Source organism: Crocodylus porosus, unplaced genomic scaffold (assembly GCF_001723895.1).
Source record: "Crocodylus porosus isolate Cpor-Errol unplaced genomic scaffold, CroPor_comp1, whole genome shotgun sequence".
In the NCBI taxonomy this organism is placed as follows: Eukaryota; Metazoa; Chordata; order Crocodylia; family Crocodylidae; genus Crocodylus; species Crocodylus porosus.
The window spans coordinates 233,881,092-233,907,694 of NW_017728886.1; the positions used below are offsets into that span (position 1 = coordinate 233,881,092).

The 26,603-nt window shown below is 39.0% G+C and overlaps 1 protein-coding gene across 1 annotated transcript in view; it reads left to right on the top strand.

Moving 5' to 3' along the window:
- Positions 1–26,603, top strand: part of VPS13B (vacuolar protein sorting 13 homolog B) — an 869,608-nt gene that overhangs the window by 383,096 nt on the left and 459,909 nt on the right. The window contains exon 19 of the mRNA XM_019545488.1: positions 22,966–23,075. Coding sequence (XP_019401033.1) covers positions 22,966–23,075 — 110 coding nt within the window. The remainder of the gene's footprint in view (positions 1–22,965; positions 23,076–26,603) is intronic.

The window sequence follows — 26,603 nt, forward strand, 5'->3', positions numbered from 1 at the left end:
TTTAGAACTCTAGGGTGGAGATCATCCGGACCGGCTGACTTGAATACATCCAACCCCTCCAGAAGCTCCCTAACTAAATCCTCGCTAACCCGTGGCCCAGGTGTGCCTCTCCCGGGGCCCGAGGGGGGCCCAGCAGGGAGGTGGCTGCTCCGGTCCCTACTTAGGAAGATGGAGGCAAAGAAATCGTTGAACATGTTAGCTTTGCTGTCTGGTGTGATTGATTTTTAAGTGAAACCAGCTTGTCAAGTCTTTTATAGTGTCTTCTAAGAAAGACAATGTCTGTCCCTAGCCTTTGAGTCCTTTTAGTTGTTATTTCTTAGAAAAAACACTGCCTTATAATATTTGATCACTTTAAAAATGTCTTTGTAATATTTTCCTTAACGTTTTAGGTGTTTGGGAATTGCTTTTTGCTTTAGCAAATTAATATTTAAAAGTGTTAAGATTTTAAGGACTTAATGTAGTTTAAATGGATTAATTGCATGAACAAACACAACCAGATTTGCTCAAATTAGTCTGTAAGAGGGACAGTTTTTGTTAGCCTGTAAAATATGACCCAAGAACACATACAACAGCCTCTAAAAGGGCTGCTCTCAAAATTAGTATTTTAATGACATCATGATATGTTGTTAGCCATCTGCAGGATTATTTGCTTTATAAATGAACTTGGTGTTCTATAATGCTCATGCAGATGTTTTATACAGTTTACTTAGAACATTTTTGCTAACATTCTTAAATGAGGTTTGTAAAATCATAAAGCTACAGTGTTCAGTTTAAAGCCAAAATGACTGTAAAGGTTACTACATTTCTGTTTATTCTTAACTTTTTTCTTAGAAGACACTATAAAAGACTTGACAAGCTGGTTTCACTTAAAAATCAATTTTTCATGGCAGTATATTTAAAACTCCCACTCTGGCCTAAGGCATGACAGCAGTTCTCTGCCTTGCTAGTTAAGAGATACAGGCTTACTTACCTGTAGTTTTAGAAAACTTGTATTGAAGAAGGTGACTCTTCAGGTGCAGGGGCATTCAGCCAAACAGTGCTATTCATATCTGCCATGAGAGAACCACTCCAGTTGCAAAACAAATTTGCTGCTGCGGTTATCATTTGGAAGTAGTTTAGAGGATTAATTTAACTAAGAATGCTCTGGACTTGTTAAAATAAATGCACAAAACTATTTTTACAAGAAATATTTACACAGGTTAAAAAATTAAGTTGGAAATTCTATCCAGTGTTGGGTGAAACACAGTGCAAATTATAGAAAACAAATGCTGTAAATAAGGAATAATTTCTATGATGATAGATTATTAAATTCATATAACTTCTGTTAATTATGACTTTCTGTCAATCTGCTTCTGCTAAGGCCTTGATCAGATTATGGTTAGTGAAGTAAGAGTCGTTGTTGCTTATTTGTAGGAACATTTTAATTCCTTATTTTAGGCCTTTCCATTGTTAAACAGTTGTGATCACCTGTTGTCATCTCATATATTAGAATTATTGTTATAAAACACATCATTATAATTAATTTGAGGTGTGTCTTACTGGGTTATTCTAGACCTTTAACATCACTTACCTTGTTATTTTTCTAACTTCATTTTTCTTCCAAAAATACTGTAGTAAGAAGGAAATTTGGCAATAACTTGTAAACCCAAATGTGACTAGGACTTAGTTACCTTTTCTGCTTGCTGTATTGATCAACTGAACAAAGATAAAATTAGGGGTACTGTGTTCTTATTTCATATACACAAAAATAAAATCAGCTTACAATAAACTGGTTTGGAAATCTAAATGTTTTTAAGGAAATAATGAGGTCACATTTCATTAATTAAAAAAAATATATTATGAAATTTATACTTCTGTGCCATAAAGATTTAAGCATAAGCATTAGCTTAATCCTTCAATTTTATGCCCTCCACATGAACTGTAAGGTCATGCTTTCATTATTCATCTCTCTATTAGTGATTAAGATAACATTTGTTAAACTGATGTGCAGATTTAGTCCAAGGCCTTGCTCTAAACTTGATTAATATGCCTGAGAACTTTCAGTTCATTGATCCAAATTAATATTTCAAAACTCCAAAATATATGTAGAATTACCCTTGGAAAGGTGGACAAGTAGAGGTCTCTCCCAAAGTTATTCCTATTGATACTTCATATTAGCTTCTTTTTTTTCTGGCATGTACTCAGCACTACTTGTTTTGCCTCCATGAAGGACATGAATATAAATTTTGTGTGCCTTAGCAGTTAAAAGCTGAGTTCTGAGTTTGTTGTGACTCAGCTTCTGTATGAAAGGATTACATGTTCTTGTCAAATCCCTTGTGCTATTGTATCATTGCTGTCACCCCTATGCCTTGGGCTGGATCTGGCCTGCAAGGACCCTGTAGTCCAGGTCTGGCTTGGGTCCCCGATGAGCTTGACATCTTTGCTCTAAATTGTATTATCTGGGGGTGGGGAGAGGTTGGAAACGAACGCCAAATTCTGCTTTTTTCTTTTACCCTCAAATAGGAGTATGCCAATGTAAAAAAAAAAAAAAAAAAAAAAAAGGTTGTTCCAGATGTTCAGAAGTACTACAGGAGAAAGCTTTCACATTAACAGTACTGAAATAATGCAGAATTAGTAAGGAAGTCAGCTTGGTAAGCAAGCATTGGTAGTTAGAAGAGAGGGCAGAAAGAGAGGAAAAGGGTGAAAACCATGGCATCATAAGAGACTACAGCGAAACTCCTACTGTTTTCAGTAGGACCAGGATTTCTCTCAAGGTTACATTCTAACCTTAGTTATACCAATTTTAAGTTTAATGCCAGTGAACTTCAGTAAAATAACTGGAGTTGCTCTGCAACAAGTTCAGAATCTACCTCCAAGACCTTTTTAACGGTCTCTGCATTTACAGAGTTTAATGGAGTTCATTTTTACTGTTATAGTATAACATTTCGTGGATGTGATATAATCATAAACCACATGAAGGACTGAATACTCTTGAATCAAATAAGTTGAAAAGCATAGCTGTATACAATCAAGTAGGCTTAGAATGCTTCCATTTAAACTCATAATATTGTTTTTGCTTATTCAATGTTTCTCTCTAATGTAATCTGTAGTATTTATTTGGCACTGTCAGCAGAATATCTAGATGCCATCTTGGGATTGTCTTTAAATTTAGATCATCTGAGTTTCTTCTAGCAGACTATTGAGAGAACTGCTATATAACTAAGGAAGGATATCAATTCTATTGTTCTTAAGTATTTAGTAAATATAGGTTTATTTTTCCCTTGAAACAAAAACAATCACTACTAGCAAGGCAGCAGTTATGTACTCCTCCTAAAATTATTTAAGCTATGATTAATCAAATTCATATGTGGTATTGATAGAGTTTGATTTACTTTATAAAAAGATTATGCAAAGGAAAGTTGTTTATTTTATTGAAATCTTACATGAAAGAGGAATATTAATGTGGTGACCACAGGCAAGAACTGCAAGATTTACTGTATACATTACTTTTTTGATGCACCTGTACTAATCTTTGTCATGTCTGAACACTCTACTGGCTAAAAAGTGCAAACTGTAGCAAATTAGCAGTAGTTTGTGCTTTGATTACTTTCACTACTTGTGATCTAGGCAAAATATGTCCATTTTATATCAGGAAGGCCTAGTTCAATAAATTACCTTTCCCCCTATCATTTCATAGATTTCATAGACATTAGGGCAGGAAGGGACCTCAGGAGATCATCAAGTCCAGCCCCCTGCCCAAAGGGCAGGAAGTCAGCTGGGGTCATAGGATCCCAGCAAGATAAGCATCCAATTTACTCTTGTTTTTGCTTCTTTCTTTTTGAAGTTCTTGGAACCATGGCATGCAAATAAATATCTGATATGTTCCTTTTCTTCAGTGGAAACTTCAACTGTGTAGAACACAATATGATGATATTACCCGGAATAGTTATGCTATGTAGGAGTGTCAAAGTTGGTAGTACTCATTCTGGGAGTGCAGGAGATCCTCCTACATAATTCCATAGGTTGTTTTACCCCTTTCCTAAAACAATAACACACTCCATTTACTTCCTAGTATCTGGTCTTAGCCTTCCTTCAAAAACAAATATGAGTGGAGTTGCACAATATTTGATATTGTTGTCAGAATCTGTCCACAATTGGTTCTTCAGTACAAACATTCTACATGGGCAGGAGGTGTGCCTGGATTAGAGGCAGGTATTTGCTACTTTCTATCCTCTGCCACCCCATTCACCCCTTTACATGCATGCAGTTTCTTGATTGAGGACGGTTTCATTATTTAATTTGCATAGAGGATGTAGGTTATTAAAATGGAAACGCAAAATATCTATGAACTAAATTACGCTTAGGACATGCCTAGACATGCATTTTAACATGCCTAAATTTAATGCTCATTAAAATAATACACATTAAGTGATTTTATTTATTTACTTATTTGGCAGTTGTTTACATGTGCAGGGACTTGGCACTAAAGTTAGTGCCAAGTCTCTGCAGCCTTGCCATGTGCCCCTAGTAGCTGGGGAGACCTAGCACTAAAGCTATTGCTGGGTTGTGTCTACAAGTGTGTTAATGCAGTTTAAGTAATTGTGCCTAAATTTGATACCTGCATTTGCAGGTATCAATTTTAGGCATGATTAGCCTAATTTCTCCATTTTTAATGCACATTAAGTGTGAGCACATGTAGATGCACACCTGTAATGTGCATTAAAGTAGGCTAATGCACATTAACGTGTCTCGTGTAGACACACCCTTAGAGTCAAAATACATTTGAAAACCAGGCTTAGGAAGTGCAATTGATTTTACCTATATTTTATTATTTACATGTAGCAGTATTAGTACACAGAAAAAATTGCACATGTAAGTGATCATACATGTAAAATTCAAATACAAAGAGAAACTGTGTGGACTCCATTAGATAATTTGGTGCTTTTATGTTTATAGTGCCTGAAAGTATTAAACTTCTTTGAGACCCTGTAACTCAAAAACTAGCAATCAGTTTTTTCAAAGATTGTGAAAGAACATTTGCTCTCAAGCTGAGACCTCATATGCCAAGTTTCAGTTGGAGTGTACTTTAAAAAAAAGAAGTTTATGATGGAACTGCCTGCACAATTTTAACTCTGCTGCAGTGTCACAAATGTGATACTGTAATGCACTACAGATGTTTTTATTCTACCACCCTGTTAGAACAATAATCCTAGCACAGAAGATGGTTCATTGTTTGGCAAACAAATTTATTTGGTATTTATTGCCATCTTGAATTACTGGAGTATTGCATGACAGGGTTTTAATGTAATTTAAAGCATTGGATGATTTAATTGGGGTTTTCTATTTACAACAAATCATATTCTTGAGGTTACCTTTCCTTTTTTCCCTTTATTTGTTTCCTTCTTTCTCTTAGAAAAATACTATCCACCACAAAGCCTTTGCTAAGATACGTTTGCCCCTTAAAACATTTTCTTATGCCTCTGCTGTGGTAGATATGTATGTATGTAATGTATGTACATATGTATGTATGTATGTTTTTATTGAGCACCTAAGAAAGTGTTTGAAATCTTCAGTGCGTTTCCTGTTGCCTCAAGGGAATCATAATAAAGAATAAAAAGAAACATAAGAGTCACAGCTACATCTTGTTCAAATTACTTTTAGGGAAGGTTGATGAAGCATCTACTGTTAAAATGATTTTAGGTTTGCAGCTTTAAGTGCAAGACCTGTTGGTATCCATAGTCACAATGCTACAAACATTTTGCTGATGGAGAAAGAAAGAAAATAGTTCCCTTGATGTACTGTTGCCGTAGGGGAAGAGAGATCTGTTGCATTTCACAGAGGAATACTGCTTCAAGGCATTGCAAAATAGTACTTCAGCAGGTGACATACTGTCATTTATGAATACGAAGCTTAGTAGCCTACTTCCAGGCACTTACCATAGTGTTTGTGGTTTCATTTCAAGACGGATGGAAAAATATTAATCTTTGTAAAAATATCATTTCAATAATCAATGTAAAATAGTCATGCAATACAGATTCCTGTCAACTTCTGGTGTAGTGTCACAAATGTGATACTGTAATGCACTACAGATGTTTTTATTCTACCACCCTGTTAGAACAATAATCCTATAATAATTCACTATCAGTAATATTAAGCTAGAAAAACTGATGTCATTAATGAAGCAGTGAACAGTCCATGTCATTTACCCAAGTGACACTATAACGAACCAGCATTTGTTTTGGCTGAATCATTGTTTCACAACCTTTATTCATACTGTGACTTGATAATATAGATTTAAGAGAGTGTTTTGAGACATTCCTCCAATCTGGTCCCAAAGAAAGTGGTGGATTTTCACCCCCTGTAGTAAGAATCTATTATGCAACTAATGTACATTTAATTGTCCTGTACATGGTGTATTTCTATGAGGGGACTTTTATTTTGGGCAAAGTAATGGCTGAATGTCAAAAGAAAAACAAGACTATATTCTTCTGATTTGAACTGCGTGGATTCTACACTAGTTAAAGGTGATCAGAAGTATTTAGGTTTGGATTGCCATATTATAGTTTATGGTTAATTGAAGTTCACAAGTACCACTATTATCATTAATGAATTTTACAGTATTCACTGTTATATCAGGAAATCTGATCTCTAGGATAAGTTGCTAGTCATTAGATATCAACTCAATCTGTACTTTGATGTGTGTTTTTGTAAGACCAGTGACAGTCGCTTTCCTCACTGTTTTTGTTCAGTGCCATATTATCAGAATACTATTCATTCTTAACTACTCTGCCTTTATTTAATGAGTATTCTGAATACCACACTGAATCACTGTGGGCCAGCTGAGCCCCACATCCTCTCCTTTGCCCCACCCCACATCCTGGAATTAGAATTTTTCATGTGCTTTGTGCTAGAGCAGAATATCATCCAAAAGTGGTAAGGGACACCTTGGATCAAAGTTGTGGAGATTGATCAGAAGTTGATAGGTTTTGATGGGACAACTGACTTGCAACTCCTCAATATTAAGAAAAGAAAGAACTGCCTGTTAATATCCCTTCCATTTTGTCTTGGCCTCTTCAATACTCCAGAGAATCTGTTGTTTCTCCGAAATTCGTCACGTCTTAAGAATTTCCCAGTTAACCATATGATCCAGTTGGGATTCAACTTTCAGTAATTCAACATAACTTCAATCTGTGGAAATTCCCGCCCTTTTCAGACACCCCAAGTCTGGGAAATTACTACAGTCCTTGGATTCCCTGACAACCTCTAGCTAGCTACCTCATGTCATTAGTAGAGAACTGAAGCACAGTTTGTTTGTTTTCTGTTCCCTGTCCAATTCTCCTTTTTGACCCAGAAGAAAATAGTTGGGAGTCCTCCTTTTTGACCCAGAAGAAAATAGTTGGGAGTCCTCCTTGTTGTATAAGGAAAATTAACAAAGGCCATGTACAGGTGTTACAAAAAGTGAATATAAAGCCATTCAAGAGCTTTCTTATGAAAGAAAAATGGCTCTTCTGCACGGAAGTTCTACCTCTTTTAACCAAGAAGATCTTTTTCCTCCCACACTAACAACCGGCTGTGTAATTCTCTCAGGTGTTGAGGACACAAACATTGCACAGTCATCTGGTTTCTCTCCCTTCCTTCAGGGCATGTGGGTTCCAAGATAAGGATGTCGGGGGCAAGCAGGTTCTGAGAGCAGTGGAGGAGGGACGAGGGACAGAGGGTGGGTTCTGAGAGCCACGGGTGAGAACGTACCCAAGAGTTGGGATGGAGGGCAGATGCCTTACCCAGGCGAAGAACTTCTAAACCAAGGATAGGCAACCTCTGGCAAGTGTGCCAGTTAGTGGCACATGAAGACATTTTCCTTGGCATGCTAGGGAAAAAAAAATATATATATATATATTTCCTAGCATGCCTAGCATTCCTATCTATATATAAATTGATGCTCCAAGCTCTCAAATAAATAAACAAAAGAAAAACCCTGGGACGTCATCTCCATGTCCTGCAAGGCAGACTATACCTGCTCAGAACCTGTTCCCTTTTGGTAGCTTGGCTGTTGTAGCAGTGCTAGTTGTCATTGATCTCTTCCTTTTAATTTCTCCAGATTAGGATTCTGAGCTACTTCTGGCCACTCTACATTTGCTTACTCATTCTGGGGCTTCCCAGATCTGCCAGACCAATGGTCATTACTCACTCTTGAAACTTGTTCATAAGGGCTTTTTCTAGTTGGATATCTGAGCCTGAAAGGTGATGACCTTTTTTGGATACAAGCCACTCGGACCCATTTGGGAGATCTTTGAATTTTGTTGTGTTAAGGCATCTCTAGATCCTAGAGGCCTGTGGAACTGTGGTCAGTGGTAAGGCATCTGCTATGCAATTCTCAAAAGTATTTGCTTTTTATGAAAGAAAGAAGGAAGGAAAGAAGAAAAAGGATAGTCTTTTTCTGTCCAGTGGTGATATGCCACTGGGACAATGTCCTCACTGAAATTCCAGTATCAGAAAGACTTAAACTCTTTCAATTGGAACTCGGAATTATCAGTTTATCCAGTATGTATTTACTATGCACCAGTTAACCAACTGTGGGGCTTCAAAGCTTTACATTGCAAAATTCTTGCAATTTTTAGCCTAGATCTACTTGGCTACTCCATTCAAGTTAATTATTATAGGGAGAATGACAGTGACATCTGTATTTAACACAGAAGCATCAGAGGAAACACCAGGACACTAAACTTTGTTTCTAACAATCATGCCATGGCAATGATTTTCAACCTCTTTTTTCATTTGTGGACTCCTTTGGAAATTTGATATTGGGGTGCAGACCCCTTTGAATTGTAGGTGCGGGTATTCACATACTTTTGATTGATCATAATCATATTTTGGTTATTGTCTGTTCGTTATTTAACTGTGCTGTGGTTGTCAAGTGATGAGCCTTTTTCTGGTACTGTGAAAACCCATTCTGATTTGGCTAATTTATAAGCTGTTGAAAATCTTTTGAAGCCCCTGACACTATGCCAAGATTTAGCAAACCTGACATTCTATTTGATCTAACACAAAGGAACTGGAAATCAATACAAGTGTTAATGATAGCATGGTACAGCGACAACACAAGTGCACCAAGTTAACTGACTGAATATGCATGAGTAACATGAAAACAGTAGTCAGAGCAGCTCTTGCATAATCTAGGTAGTAAATATATAACCTAAGGTTTTGAAGCCAGAATTACAAATGTGTTTAGGCATCTGAAGATGCAGATAGCTGCCTAATGTGACTTGCAGAAGAGCCAAAGTGAATTCAGTGGGAGTTCAGTGCCTGAACCTCCTTAGCTTTGTAAATCACACTGGCTGGCTATCTTCATCGTAGGGTGCCAGAATATTTTTTGTAACCCTGGCTGGTCTCTAACTACATTTGCTGGAAGTTTCAGGGTGCCTCTCAGACTCTGTGCCTTTATAAATGGAAACATAATTTTGTTAGTTACTTTTGTTTTTTTCCCCCCACTGTTGTTCTGAAAATTAAAATAAAAACTAATGTTCTAAATACTTTTTTTTAATAGCTGGGTGATTTTTCTCCATTTGTGGACAGAACATAGTCTTTACTAATCATTACAATGTTGTATCTTTCCTTCCCTTTCAAACAGTTAAATATGCTGCATCTCATATTCCTAATATGAGCAAAGATAATTAATCAGTAGATGTAAGCAAAGTGTAAATATGGGGGGAGGGGAGGAGAAAAGTTTGTTAGCTAAAAAAATCTAATCCTATGTCCAGACTTAGATTTGAAGGAGGAGGAGTGTCCTGCTCAGTACATTAGATTATTAGCCACCTATAACTGTGTTTTCACAGGAATAAATCAGTTATAACCCAAAAAAGAACTGATGTATAGGCAGCTGCTGTTTACATTTGCAGTTGCTCCCAAATAAATGTTGTCACTTCTGTAACCACCTCCCCAATCCCATATCCCTCTCAAAAGGCAATCTAAATTAAATTTTGCTCAAAAGAAATATGAAAAGTTAGAAGCATTACTTCAAAATTATCTTGTATTTCAAAATTTTATTTCATACGTACATTTCAATACTACTATTTTAGTATTTTGGTATAAACTTCTCATATCTCAGAGAAGACTGGATAGGCACCTGGCTGGGGTCTTATGACCCCTCCCACCCCCAGTGCTCCTTCCTGCCCATGGCAGGGGGTCAGACTCGATGATCTGTCTAGGTCCCTTCCGACTCATTGAGTCTATGATTCTATCTCAGTTTGACATTTCTGCTGTGTACTCCATTCCCTTTTAAAATAAATCATTCTTTGCTTGCTTCATGACAGTATGTGAGCAGGGGTTCTCAGTAACAGATCTATCACAGATCCCTTTCAGGTTAAGACTGGTGTTAAGCAAGGCTGTGTCATTGCTCCAACACTCTTCTCCTTACCATGATGCTACATCTGGCCACCAGTAAGCTTCTAGTCAGGGTGGAGCTAAACTATCAAATGAATGGTAAGCTGTTTGATCTGGGCCAGTTCCGAGCCAAAACCAAGACCACCCCTGACCTCAGTCATTGATCTCCAGTATGTTGATGATGCTGTAGTGTGTGCTTACTTGGAAGCAGGCCTTCAGGTAATTGCTGAAATCTGTATAAGGCATATAAGAAAATGGAATTGACGCAACGTTCAGAAGACTAAGGTCCTCCACCAACAAGCCCCTAATGAACAGTCTCCAGTTCTAGTAATTCAGATTCACAGTGAAACTCTGGAAGAAATTGAGTATTTCCTGTACCTTGAAAGCTATCTCTTGTAGAAAGCTGGCAACAACAGAGAATTCCAACTTTGCCTCAGATGTGCAAGTGCAGCCTTCAGAAGCCTGAGGAAACAAGTTTTTGAAGATCACAACATCAGAGCTGAAACTAAGCTCATGGTTTATTGTGCAGTTGCGATCCCTGCCTTATTGTATGGAGCTGAGCCATGGACAATGTACAGGAGACACCTCAAGTCTTTGAAGTAGTACTATCAGTGCTACCTGTGGTAGATCCTTCAAATCCAGTGGGTAGACAGAAACACCAACATTACAGTCCTCTTGCAAACAAGCAATGCAAGCATTGAGGCAAAGATCCAGGTGTCTGACTCCAGACTCCCAAAGTTTATTTCTTCCAGCTCAGTCAAGATGTATGTTCAAAAGGAGGGCAGAGAAAGTGTTTCAAGGATGTTCTCAAAGCTAACTTGAAAAATGTAACATCTATATCAACTGATGGGAGACTATCTCCCAGGACCAGCTCAAATGGAGGAAGAGACTGCTGAAGGGTTTTCAGTACTTTGAAACCTTGCAATGACAACAGGACATGGAAAAATGGGAATGGCAAAAAGAGCATTTCATAGATCAACCAAGATTCCAAAGCCATCCACCCACCCCGCATGTGCCAGAACTGGAACAAAGTCCATCAATCCCAGATAGGTCTCATCAACCATATTTGGGACCCACAGATAAAGACGATCATGGAAGACAGTCATCCTTGATGAAATCCCAAATTTAGCTTTGTAATAAAGGCTTGACACTTAATCAGCTTAGTTGTATTCTTTGTATCAGAGCAGATATTTCCACTTTAGGTCTTGCCATATAATGAATAGTATGAGTATGATTAGAGTTGTTCCTAACAAACCTGATTGCTTATTTCTCATTTGGGGACTGAATCTGTTTTCACTTTTCCATTACTTTTCCTCTGAGGTAAAGTAAGTCACATAAAAAAAAGTATAAAAAAGTACTAACATATGCTATTATATCTTTTTTTAAAATCACTCAAATCAGATTTTATATAGTGAGACCTGCAAATGTATATTTCAGTAGTTGGAGAAATGTTATTAACTTACTGTAACTGCTGTAATGCAAAAAATAAATTTTCACAATCGTTGAAGCTTTGGTGTAGATCAATATGCCTAGCCCCCTTTCTGGGTCAACAATTCAAGATAAAATACAGGACACTTTGTTCCATAGATAAGTTGGCATCTTACAAAGCAATCTTATTGGCTTGTCATATATGTTGTAAAACGGACAGAAAGTGTGCATGTTTAATTTTTTTGCTGTGTAACTTCAGTCTCTAACCCTTACCTCAGCTCTCATTGTTCAGCTTGGGATGTAACTGAAAATGATTGCAGTGCCCTGGGATAGCTAATTGGTAAAGCCTGTTTGGAATGTGGATAAGTGAACCATTTTGGCAGTAAGCATCAGTTAGCAAAGAACTCATTTTCTCTTAGTGGTTTTGCAGGCTAAAATTAAGCAGAGTTAGATATTTCCACATTTAGTGATTTACAGTGGATCTGTTCTGAGTCAAACCTACACAAACAATGTATTGCCTGAATAGAAAATAATTCTTTATTTGTATGTAATAGGTAGGGGTGTGTCTTGCACTATATTGGATCTAAAATTCTTTTAAAAATGTATATATGATAAATGAAGAACGAGTCAGTTCCTTGCCCCTTTGAAATAATTGGATATTCAGTTCACAACTTGTATCAGCACCTGTTTGGTATTTGTAGAATCTAATTCACCTAAAAGTCATGAGGTTGTTGCTAAAATAATATATAGTGCAATTAATGTAGCATTATCAGAATTTTCATCATAGATCATTTTCACATTTTCTTATTAGTCATTCCTCCCTTTTCAGAACTAACAAATAAATTGTAACTTAATAACACATTTTTCAGTAAAATTGATTTTATTACTTATTTTTTAATAATGGAGTACTTAAAAATTAAGCTCTTCAGTTAAATGTTTTCTGCTGGAAGCAGGGGGGGTGTGGTATACAATTAAAAGGAGGGTTTTTGGAAAGTGTTTTGATAGCAATGTGTTCTTGCTTTGGTTTTAGAGATTAATCATATGCGGTATAAACTCCACTCATCCTGTTCATAAAGTTTCAAGACTGCTTCCTACCCAGATCATCCACTGAACAGACTTGTATCAGTATCATATACTCATGGTTGAGGTTGAATGATAACTCAAATTCACTATATGAATATCCCTCTCCATCCTAGGCTATTGGCTTGTGGTCGTAAGCAGGGATCCGCGTTTTCCATTTCCTACAGAAAAACTGGAGGAAAATGTGGATTTCTCATTTTAATGAAGAAACCCGCAGGTTTTGCAGTTTTGCAAAGAGGTCTGTCTTTGCAAGAGTTCCAGTCTGCAAGGGGCTGAGAGGGAGTGAGAGGGAGGGCGGTCAGGCAGGAGGCACCATGTACATGTATATGCACATGGCCACCAGGCAGTCTGGAGAGCAGCTTCCACAGGTACGGGATGGGTAGAGCTTAAGGCCCCCATAGGGATGGAGGGAGTTGGGCAGGGTTGGGGCTGGGGCTGCTGCTCAGCTGAGCGGTGCGTGGGGCTTCAGGCCCAGAGCTGCAATGCACATCCTCAGGGCCCTGGCAGGAAGTGGGGTGGGACCACAGGTGGCTCAACCAGGTGTCTTCATGCAGGATGTTTAACTGCTAGCTCTGGAACACAAAGCTGTGTGCCAGGGTGACCAGCTGCCAAGTCATGTCCACATAGGCGTACATGATGACCCGCAGCCCCCCCACAAGAGTCACACAAGGCAACAAGCAAGATATGCTGCAGCTTCTGGATCTTCCTGCTTGGGTGCAGATGGCAGGATGCCAAGGCTGGGCGCAAGCAGGCTGGGATATGCAACTCATAACAGAAGGCACTTGCTCTGGGGATCTTCTGGAAACCTAGGCTTGGGCACAGAAGAGGGTCAATGGTGGCATGGCAGGGGGTTGGGGAGTGCTCTTCCATTTCCGGTAGCCAACCAGGAGTAGTGGGAACACTTAGCTGTGCTCTTCAGTCTCCAACAGCCCAGGCAGCTCACAGAGCATGCTGGGAGGCAAGCAGGAGGACCCTGAACATGCTAGCCTTGGGTAATGCAGGCAGTCTACGTGGCCTCCCCACCAAATAGCAAACATGTCTTCTGTTCACTACTAATCTAACCTTGGCCACTTAGAGACCCACATAAGTAAGATCAATTCCTCCTTACATTTTTTGAAGGTCTGTACTTAGCCATGTAGTCATGATCTGTACCTCTTCGAGACAAACCCTGAAGTAAAAGTTCATTCCTACACTCTTTATGATCCAGGCTCTGCCTGCTTCTCTCAGAATTTCCCCAGCTTGCTTTCCCTTCCAAATCCAGCCTTTCCTCCCAACCAGTTCTCCAGCAAACATCTTTTACTGTCTTTCCTACCAGATATCTTCTTTCTCCATTCCCCCCGTGAACAAAACTTTCTCCTCCCCCCTGCTACAACTTATCTCATCTTTATTTATCTTAAATGCCCCTCAACTATGTACCAACATCATTTCTGTTAGTTGTTTCTTTCATTTCTTCTGGTGACACGACCCCCTTCAAAACCTGGCTTCCTCTAAGATTCCTTTCCCCTAGCTCCAGCCCCTTCATTTCATATATCTGCCATTGAAACTTTCTTCTTCAACCTTATTTCTCTACACGTACACACACAAAAATTCACACTTTCCTTATAGGCTTCCATTTCATATTCATTTCACTACAGTCTTGCCTGAGGGGGCAGGACTGAACATGTTGCTTCTGGAAAAAAGGGCCAATGGCTGAGCCCTTCCCTGGGTGATCTTCTCTGTACTCAGAACTGAAGGTAGGGGTGACATTGGTGGTATGTGTTAGATGGGTTGACATTTGGCTGCATCCAGAAAAATTCAGTGATCGCAGAAGAGTTGATTGCAATTGCATCCATGTTGCTCAGTTCACCAGGTAATCTGTGGAGAGTGTGCTAAATACAGCTTTGCTAAATGCATGCCCACACACACACCCACACACTCGTGCCTGCCTACATAGCTCTCAAGGCCTCTTCCATATTCCTATTAACTGGATGACAGTCAGATTAAATTCTTATTTTTATACCAGCTGCCAAGAGATAGGAGGTAAATATAGTAAGAATAAGGATCTGAATGTGACACTGTATGTCAGTTAGACCAGTTCTCCACTGAAATGTATATTTAATAAACAAGGTGGGGAGGGAGTTCCTCACGCTCTTAATGAAATCCAGAGAGCTTTAGCGCAGTGTCCTGAAAAAAAAAAAAAAGTAATTAGAGAAGTTTCAGTTAAATGTAAAACCCGCCTCTAAAGAATCTTTCAAGTATCTGGCCTGATATTGTTGCCAACAGTCAGTGAAAGCCTTCTGTGGTAATTGGGCCAACGTTTAATTCTTGCTAGCTAACTTTAAAACTGTCTGATTAACTGTGGTCTTGAAGCCTTTTGTGCGTTATTTTTCTACAACAGCGATCTTTTAAAAAACATCTTTCTATATACAGATAATCAAGTTTTCCATCAACAATAGTATTTAGGTGTTTGGGGCACATAGACAAACCGCCTTAAGGCAAAATGAGGTGTGAACGTGTATTACAATTTGTGCTAATTGCCTTTTAGGGCTTTTACCCTACAGTAAATTCAACATAACTTGCCTCTTAGTGAAAGTGGGGTAAGTGGCCTTGCATTTATTGCTGAGGTAAGAGCATGCATATACCCAGCTACTGTAGTACATTGTACATTGTACAAAAGTACATTGGGTGATAATGTCCTTGCCTGCCTTGCAGTAACTTAATTGTGTGCTGATGCCCTGAGTAGCAAATGAAATAGTAAAATGTATTTATCTGGTATGACAGAAAGTGGTTTTTAGCAAGCCATAGTTACCTGGCAGTCAAACTAAACAATAAGTTAATTATCTGAATATTAGAGCTGTTTTTCTCAGACTTGGGATACCATCAAGTTAACAGGACTGAAAAAATAAACCATGTTTCCCTCTTGCACCTTACTTTTGAATTTTATAGAACCACAATACTAGTAACTCTATAGTCCAGGTTGAAGAGTTTCAGTGCAAAGTATGACTTAGACCATTTTCAGCCTTCCAAGAGTTTGAGCTAAGTTAGTTTTCAGTAAACAGAAAAGTAAATCAAGTTACCAGCTGCATATGTTACAATAACACTATTTTTTCTTTGCAAGTGTGTGTTATAAATATGTTTTTTTAAACAGAATTTTCCTGTAGGCTGCTTCCCCTTGTCTCTTTGGGAGGTCTGTTTGACTCTTATTTCTCATTTGACATATTGTCATGAAGACCTCTTGATATCCTGTAGTATCTTCTAAAGATGCAGGACTTCTTCATTCTTTTGGCTGCTAAAACTTTAATAAAAGCTAATTTTTGTAATGTATTGCTTATCAACCTTTTAGTATCTTCTGCTCTCATTTTCCAATTTGCTCCAGATCCTACTAGAAGGCTTGTTTATCATCTTTTTCATTTTACACATGTTATCCTTTTATTTTATGTTCTACACTGGCTTCTCCTTAAATTGAGGATTTATTTCTAAGGTTTATTACTGACATTTAAAACTATCAGATCACAAAGCCTATCCTATCTACAGGAGTTCCTCACAGTGTGTGTTCCAGCTTGAAGCCTGTGCTATGCTGATGATTTATCTTGTGTATTTCTTGACTGCCTCTTGCCCATTGTACTTTTCAAGACTTGCTCACTTAACCCTAGTTTGATGGTACTTCCTGCTCTATGAAATTTAAATTGATTGCTCATTTTGTATGTAAAGTAAATTCAAACCTTATTGGTGTTTAGTTTTTTCCCTCCCAATTTTTGTAAAGTCACTTAGATTGCTGAATACTTCATCTTTGCTATATTTGTCAAATCCATTGATATTTGCAAAAAAAATTGCATAAGTTATATTAAATACTTTTCCATTTACACTGCATACCATCCAACATTCCATGTTTTTGGGAGAGTAGTTTCTTTAGTTCCTTGAGCAGTATCACTTCCAGAGATGTATGGATTTTGATTCTTCACCTTTCAATAATTAACTGAGAAACAAGGATTTTTTATGATTTCTTTCGTTGGACTAACTGTATATTTGAGAGAGGTTTTAGGCAAGTTTTCAGGCATCAAGTACTCTTTCTCAGGAAGCTTCATTTGCCTCAAAGCTTGTTCGACAGTTTTTCAACTATGTGATTGGTCGAGTAAAAGTTATCAAAAAAAATCCTTGCTTCTCATATATTTCCTGGATCATCATGGCTACAACACTCTAACCCATCAGCTGCTTTTTGTGGACTAATTTTAATGTTTTAAATGATAAAATTTAAAATCTTATATAAAAGGCAAAACAAGTAAATGATACAATGACATTGCAATTAAATAAATATAGTAGTATTAATATATTTAAGTACATAAAAATAAATGATGCCACCCATGAACACAGACATTTATTTCACTGTTTTAACTCATGCTAGAATTTTAGCAGATTCCTCAGTTGTCTGGATTTTCAAGATTTCTGCACCCTTTGCATCTTATAGTTTTTGAGCCTTAATAAAAGTTGTGTTGGAAGGAACCTTGAGGGTCACCTAATCTGAATTAGATTAGACAAACAAATGCAGGATTTCCTAAACCATTTCAGGTAGATCTAGGCAGGTTCATCTTGAATCTCCAGTCATCAGAAAATTTTCATAAACTTCCCCAGACAGCTTATTCCATTGTCCTGATTCTCTGACAAGACTTTTTTTTACTGAGATTTGATGTATGTTAGCTTTGCTGCAGGTTAAGACCATTGCCATGCTGTCTCCCCTCTTTGATGCAGAAGAACAGTTGTTCTCCCTCTTCTTTATGGCAGGCTTTCAAATATTTAAAAACTGCTGTCATGCCCCCTTCCTTTAATCTAATTTTCTCCAGACTCTAAACATACCTAGTTGCTTCAACCTTTCCTTGTATGACTTACTTAGCAGCTTCTTTATTATCATTAGTGTTCATCTCCAGATCCTCTTCAGAGACCTCTACATCTTGCTTAAAATGCAGTGCCCCAAACTGAAAACAGTATTCCAGCTAAAGCCTAATCAGAGTTTAGTAAAATGAAACTTTCACTGTCCAGTCCTTGTGCACAACACTTCTAGTAATGCAACCCACAATTGTATTTGCTTTCTTCTGGCAGCATCACATTGCTGACTCATTTTTTTTACTTTGATTCACCATATCTACAGATCCTTTGCAGAAATGCTTCTGCCTAGACCAGGCTTGTCCAACATGTGGCCCTCCAAGCTGTTTTCTGAGGCCTGAGGCACTGCTGTGGGAAACAAAAATAAACAGGGGGGTGATGTGATACTGCTTCCTGTTAGGTCTTTGAATATGGTTCTCTGGTCCACTGGATGATAAAAAGTTCATGATCCGGCCCCACATTTAAAAAAGTTGGACACCCCTGACCTAAACAATTATCCTCCATGCTGTATTTGTGCACTTGGTTTTCTTCCCTAGGTGAGGCACCTAAAAATGTATCTGTTGCATTTCTATCTTTTGCTTTCCAGTTTATGAAGTTCCCGTATTCTCGTCTCCTCAAAGTGTGTACCCCTCCCAGTTTGCAGATTTGATTACTGTATTCATGTATCCCTTTATACAAAGCATTTTTTTAATGTTAAACAGCACTGGATCTAAAGCAAATGGTATCTTACTCGAGGCTTCCTGCCGGTCTGACATTTCTCAGTATGTAGCTTCTCTTTCTTTGTGGTTATTTAACCAATTGTGTATCCACCTAATGGTAGGTCAACCTAGTTTTCATTTCTCCAGTTTGTTAATGAGAATGATGTGTCAAAAACATTATTAAAGTCTAGGTATATTATGTCTAACATGTTCGTCACATCCACCAGCTAGGTTTTCTTGTCAAAGAACAAAATCAAGCTGGTGTGGCATGTTCAGTCTTAGATTCATGTTGGCTGCTAGGTATCACCACCTGATGCTCTAGATATTTACAAATTAACTATTTTATAATCTGTTTTAGTAATTTCTCCACTTCTGAATTTAAGCTAACTGACCTATAATTCCCTGGGTCCTCCTTTTTCCTTCTTCTAAAGATTAGCATGTTAGCTCTTCTGCATTCTTCAGGAATGCCATATTTCCCATTTCAGAGCTAGAAAGTTTCTTCAAAAGAAAACAAAATGAATCACAAAGAACCCCAAACAATTCAGATTAGCCTTCAAGTCCTGTGACTCCAGGAATGGGAGTTTAAAGCAAAAGAATCCCCAAAATATTGTGAGAGTCGTGATAAAATCTTGAGAATCGTCAACATTGGGACTGCCAACAATGAGAATGTTTAAAAATATATCTTAGGAAACAAAAATGCATGCAAAATTTGATTACAAACAAAAATCAGCCCTCAAATCCTCAAAGGATAAATATTGTAATACCACAGAAACAAAATAAAATTGTACAGGATAAAAGAGATAAAAGAAATGAAGGCTTTGGTTGTATAGCAGGACTGCTTTTGTGTAAAACTGGTTTTCATGGGGCTTTGGCATCCAGCATCCTTCATGTTCCTTGGAAAATTCTGTATTAAGCTGTACTATTCATCAGTTAAGAACACATTGACTCCTGTAGTCAGCAAATGCTGGTGGCATTTATAGACATTACAGTAAATTGGTACTTTATCATTTAAACTTTGGAAAATAAACTTTTTAATAATATTACCATTAGAAAGCTTTGGCTCTCTCCTGTTGAATTTTGAATACAAATTGACTTTTTAAAACTGATGGGCAATTTGCCTGTTTCTTTTTTCATCATTATTCATTTTCTTCCCTTTTGTTATCTATTTTCTCATTTTCTAAGACTTCTTCTAAACCTTGTTAAGAAAGGCATTTGTAGAATGCATTGATTTTTCCTTTATCATGTTTTGCCTTATACTCTCTAGTGGGTTATTGGAGTATCTGACCCACATCCATCCAAACAAGGTTTGGCCCAGGACCGAGAGATAATTGAGGTCTGCCTTGGGCAGAGCATTGGCATGAAGAATGCTCAAAGGCTTCCCCCTCTGACTCACTTAAAAAAAAAAGTTGACCCTATGTCCCATTTTGGGGGGAAAGAATGGGTTATATTATTTTCCATGGTTCTGGGGCTCCAAGGCTCAGTTCTTGCTAAGTGTTTGTGTTGGCTGAGAAAAGCATCTAGGGAGAGGTATTTTGTGCCTTGGGTTATTACATTCACCATTTTTTGTGAAAACAGCTGTGTTCACTGCAAAAAATGTACAGAGCAAAACCTAGAAATTCTGTGCATTCTCTCCATTTTGTTTTCTGCCTTCCTTTCTCCATACCATCTGTAGAGCTGCCAAGTTTCTCACTTTTGTGATGTGGGGAATAGGGATTTTTATGATATGCTCAGTTCGGCTGTCTTGTGATTTCTGTGATCCACTAATCTTCCCAGAAGGCTTCACTGAACGTTTGGTTTGTTCTTTCTGTGACTGTTTTTCCACTCCTGACTGTGAGAGAAACACAAAAGCTTCAACAGTTGCTGGGAACAAAGGAACGGTTATTAATTTTCAGGCTTACCTCTGGCCAGAAGCAACAAAGATGTAACTGCAGTTAAGAGGCCCCTAAACTGGGGGTTCCTGGAGGCAACAAGAATGGTGGGTCAGTTGCATATCCTCTTGGGGCATTCTTTATTTTTCCGTGAGCCTTTGCAATCTTCATTATAAAGGAAGTGACCTGTAACATTGTTTCTGGATGTCCTCTAACATTTGAGTTTTTTTAAATCGTCATGTGATTTAATGCTTACATGGTAGAACTCCCAGATCCATGCTTGACAACACTGAAGATATAAACAAGGCCAGAACTTTTTACTTTTTTTTTTTTTAAACTGATATTTGACTTGGGACAGATTTCTGTAGAGAGAGGCAAATATATTTCTTTTTTGATTAAGGGTTGTCCTCCTAAATAGGAACAGTTGGTAGTAAAATCAATCCATAATCAAGAGCTAAAAAAAGAAATCAGGAGGTAATAGGAAGATAAATTGACTTAGTCTCAAGAGGGCTGTTAAATGTGGGTGCATAGTGGTGTTGATTGGAAGATTATAAGAAACATTACAGCCAAACATACTTGGAGAAGACTTTACTTAAAGGTTATAAATAGTTTATGGAGCTATTGGCATCAGATTAAATTAACAGCAATCTTGTTTATATCATGTCAGACTGGCTTTATGTGAGGAAGTTGACACTGTGCAGAAACATTGTCTGTCTGTCTTCTCTAAGTCTCCTGACTCTCCATTCCCATTACCGCCCTCTTTCTTGTCTTACCTGATTTTTCTGCTTCTATAGATAAAGATGTTAAGAATCATAGTTTTTGCTTAAAAATATATATCAGGTTCAACACTGCTGTTTGACAAAAGCATTTGTTGAAGTATACTTAAAAGAAACTAAAGCAAAATATCGTATTATGATTTAGAGATGTACCGATAAAAGGAAAACTAACGTTATCGGCAATTGGGTTTTTTTGGCTAGTGTAGCTGATAATGTCACCGATAAATGCTGTATGCATGTGCAAAGCTGCAGGATGGACACAGCCAGGAATGCAGCTGGGCAGCATGGAGAACAGCATCTGGCCAATAAGTCGGTGGGGGCCAAGGGGTGTCGGGGAGGGAAGGGGTGTGGGGGGGATGCAGATCAAGGCCCCCACAGCGAGAGAGTGAGGCAGGGGCAAGGGAAAGCACTGCCCAGCCAGGGTGGTGAATGTGATCCTGGGGCTGGAAGCAGGGTGGAACCGTGCATGGGTTATCCAGGATGCGCAGAAGGATGGGGAGAGCGGGCAGCTCCCTGCCACTGTGCACACCCCTGGGGGAGACATGGGGGTCATGCGCCCCCCAGATCTGTGTGTGGAATGAGGGTGGGCTGCCTTCTCCAGGCTTGGGGCTGAGGGCTGGGCCAGGACTGCACTTAGGGCAGGTGGGGGTGGGCAGCAGCACTGGGAGGTGTGACTACTGGGTGGCTATGGGAAATTTTGGGGTCGTTGTAGCCCACACTGTCACACCCCTTCCAGTGCTGCCGCTGCCCACTGCACCCCCGCCTGCTTGGAGCTCAGCCCAGCCCAGCCTCCTCCCCCCCACCACAAAGAGGCTGGCCCAGCCCCAAGTCCACAGCAGGCACCTAAATGCACAGATCTGGGGGGCATATACCCTCCCTCCACCCCCCACTGCCCTGAACCCTCTGGACAAGCTGCCCACAGCTGTGTCCCGCTTCTGGGCTTGGGGTCACATTCACTGCCTTAGCTGGGCAGTGCCTGCCCCTGCTCCACTCCCTTTCCCTCTCCATAGAATCAATGAGTTGGAAGGGACCTAGACAGATCATCTAGTCCGACCCCCTGCCATGGGCAGGAGGGAGTACTGTGGGTGGGAGGGGTCATAAGACCCCAGCCAAGTGCCTATCCAGTCTCCTCTTGAAGATTTCCAGGGAAGATGAGAGCACCACCTCTCTGGGAAGCCTATTCCAGGCTCTGGCCACCCTTACAGTGAAGTAGTTCTTCCTAATATCTAACCTAAACCTGTCCTCCCTCAGCTTGTGGCCATTGTTCCTAGTGACTGCAAGGGGGGCCCTGGTGAACAGACTTTCCCCGGGTCCCTGCTGGTGGCCCCAGTAAGGTTGTAGGCAGCCACAAGGTCCCCCCTCAGTCTCCTCTTGCAGAGACTGAAGAGATTCAGGTCCCTCAGCCTCTCCTCATAGGGCTGGCCATGGAGGCCCTCAACCATACGAGTGGTGTCTGTCTCCCCTGCCATGCCCCTCCCCCTCCACAGACTTACTGGCCAGACACTGCTGTCCACGCTGCCCAAGTACATTCCTGTAAATTGGCTATCAGATCGATATTGACTGATATAGCTGGTTAATAATCAGCCATCAGTATGACCCAAGAAAATCTTTATTGGTGCACCCCTAATTATGATACTATGCCATCAGCAAAATTGATACAACCTTATCAAGAGAAGTATGTAGCAAATATAATCTGGAGTAAATAAAGGGGTTGCTTTTAAATTATAATTTCAAATAATCTTTCAGTTTGTTTGGTACTCTTCAGTCTTAAAATAGAGAATATCCTCTCTAGATACCTCTAGAATTGGAATGAACTTTTTAAATGTAGTCACTACAAAATGACTTTAAAAAATACCTTTGTACATATCTTTCATTCTAATTGTATTTTATATTATATAGGTGCAGTACTTTTGACCAGTGTGCAAGGATTAGCTGTCAATATTGATCCCGTCCTATATACATGGCTTACCTATCAACCTCAAAAAAGAAGTAGTAGACACATTCAACAGGTAAGAATTCTTGAAAATGACTTCTGAATAGGAATTTAAAAGTATTCCTTTCTTACAGCATACTGTCTAATTTGATGTGAAATTTTGAGTGTGTTAAATATAATTTATCATACATGAAGTTGACCTGGGTAAAATTTTAAATAGTTAAAAGTTATAAATTTTATCCGAGCTTTAACATTTAAATTATGTAAATTGAAAGTGATTATTACATTACTTGTTTATTTTTCTTGTAATGTGTCGTTAAAGGAATGGAGAATGTATTTATTAAAGAGGAAGATGTTTTTATAACCTGACCCTTCCCAACTTTCTGGAAGGACATGAGTCAGTTGAGATTGATTTCTGCCACAAAATCCCAGGGGGTTCTAAGCCTATCGGATCTAGTAGTGACTGTTAGTCCTGGAACTGGACGTCTAAGGACCATTTCCAGACACCCTTTGTATGACACTTTTCTTGACCAGTGAGGTTTCAGAGGCTAATCCAGGAACCAGTACTACAGTCCTATTGGGTGTGTCTATATGAGTAGCCGACTGCTGAGTAACCAGCGTTACTGTGCCGTCCCGTCACCTCACAGTTATTTTTAGCTGCTACTCCTCAGTAGCAGTTTTTAGCTGCTACTGTGCAGTAGCTCAGCATCTCATGTACACGCACCCATTGAGACCACAGTTGCTTAGATACATCAAGCAGGGTTGTTGGTAGTAGTGGTGGGGAAAGGAATCAAAAGAGTGGTTTGTGTCCTGTCCATTATTATATTTTAGTAAGCTGAAGCTGAGGACCAAAATTTAATATATGAATAGCTTGTTTTAAGTTTTGTCTAAAATCCATCTCCAGTTCAGATGGCCAGTTATATGAAGCTGCTCTCTAAAACAACTTTTTTTTTGTAGTCATTGAGATAGTATAGTTGTGAAAATAGTCCAGCTTGTTTGTTCATTCCAAACACAAAAACTGGCTCAGGTTCCCCTATGTTCTGGAAAACACTGGGGGATTTCAGGCTGATTTTTAATTTTTTTTATGAGACCTTTGCCTCACTTTTTGTTTTCTTTTGTGTTAAGCAGCTAGTTAATTGGTTAAACATGATTCCTTGGTGGGAACCGCAGCTTTAGAAGAACCTTTGAATTTTTATAGAAGTTGAGGTTGGGGTCTCTCCAGTGTAATATTAAGGTTCAGAAAGTGTAAAAAAAAAAAACAACAAAAAACAAACAAAAAAACCCCTCTCTAATTATGAAATAACCTGTCTATTTGGGCAATTTATTTTTAGGCCCTATTTTATTAACATGTGCCTAGAAGCATGAGCATTGATGCTTTATACAATTTTTTAAATGATGATTGTTTACCTTATTATCTATTTAATTTTATTATCTATGTGACTTAGACTGAACATTTCCTCCCATCAGTATTTTTAGGACTGAATTCCACAAGTACTACTTGTTGTGCGAAGAATAAAATGTATTTTTATCATGTTATCAGATTTAAAATTTCTTTAAATTTCACTGAACATTCTTTGCTCTTGTACTAAAGAAGAGAAATAGGATTTCCTAATTTACCGTTCTCTTTTCTGTTTGTTATTTGTTTACAGCTCTGTGTGCCTCCTTTCTAAATGAAATGGCCCCTGCATGATAGAAGGTGTGATTGTGGGATTGTGCATTAGATCCCATTGCACCTTGTTGCCAGTGGCTCCCCCTGTGCCAGCAAGAAGCAAGCTCTTGCAGCTAGGGCCCCCTCAGTAGGGGGGATCCCAGCCACGGGGGCACTTCACATGCCCTCTGCCTCTGAGAGATCTCCCTGGGATGTTCACACACATGGGAGGTGCATTGCAGAGACGTAGCATCCATAGCTGTGGGATTCTGGGTGCTGGCAACTGCAGGCTGCTTCCAGGACCTAGAGTTTGCAGCTGTTAGGGCTTAGAGCCCCCAGCAGTTGCAGGACTCAGCCATGACTGGGCAAGGTGCATGCCTGTGAGGGGAGAACACAGCTGACAGGGCATCCAGCTGTATATAGGGGAGAACTTGCTACATATTCAAATTAAAGCTTGATAGCAGCCAGCTATAGAGTTACTACACATTTTTGAGGTCTGACTTTGATAAGTACATTGCGCATGTAGATGATCTCAAGATAACTGCACAATTAACCAGTTAGTAGTGGGGAACAAACTTTAATTATCCAAGTTTGAATGTTTTTGTCATTATCAACATTAATGTTATGAAAATATAATTTTTTCTTTATCATATTGGAAATGCATATCCCTTAAAAAAATCTCTATAGTAAAATAATACCAAGAGAACACTTTCCCTTCACATACCAATTCCAAACACATTCAAGGATTGAAAGCTTAAGATTGTAATAAAACATTGTCATTGTACTGAGTAAAAGATTGTAGCCAAGGATAAGTTCCCATGTCTATTTTATTGGAGAAAGGTAGAGTTTATTATCTTAAAGACTTATCTAAGAAAAAAGAAGCATTGTGCACCAACTTTGTAGATTTTTTTCCAGAGTTTAGTGAAATAAAAAATGCAGAATGTACTGCTTTCAAACATGTATTGTCATAATAGTTTCTGTAAAGCTTTTTTCCTAATATAAGCATCGGTTTTAAAATCACCATAAGAAAATTTGCAGTTATTTGTTTATAGCTTTAAATATTACTCATTACTTTATGTATAGGGGCAGTAAGAGAGAGAGATACAGGTTTCCCTCACTTTATGGGGTTTCTATATATGTGAATTTCCTCTTATGCAATGACCCTTTTTACACCCAGAATTTGTGATATGTGCAATAAGTCTGTAGGGGTAGGAGCCCCGTGCTGCCACTGGCCCCAGCCCACAACGACAGACTGTTCTTGTCCCATGTGCAGATCTGGGGGCATGAGCCCCCCGGAAGAGCCTGGCACCGCCCCCTAGCCCACAGCCCTCCTGGGGCGTCCATAGTAGCAAGAGCTGCACCCCCTGCTGCAGCCCCTGGAGCAGCCAACAGCACCTGCCTGCAGCCACTGGGCTGCGCCGTGCATCTCCCCCCACCCCTTCCCTAACCCCAGCCTCACTCCCTCCCTGCCTCACCGCTGTGGTAACGTATCCCTATTTGTTATCTTATAAACTAGGTTCCGTTTATGCAAATTCAAGTTACATGCAGTTTTCTGGGAACACATATACCACATAAATCTGTATATGCAATGTATTTTAAATGTCCCTGAAAAAGTAGCAAGCTATCCAGATCAGAACTTTAACCTGAAAACAAACATATATACACCATCCCAACAATATAGGGAAAGTTTGGAATGAGTAGCATATCTCATTGTGTAATGACCCTGTAAGGATAAAGCATGAACAAGACTAATGCGTTTTTATATAAATAAGATGATAAGGTACTGCACAACCTATTATACATTAATCTGCTGATCACCTTCACCATCTGCCGTAAAGCCGGCAAGTCAGTCAGCGACACAGAAGTCCTTAACTTCAGAAAAGCCGACTTTGACAAGCTCAAGAGGCTTGTCGGTCAGGCCCTTAGGGACCATGACCCCAGGGAGATGGGAGTTCA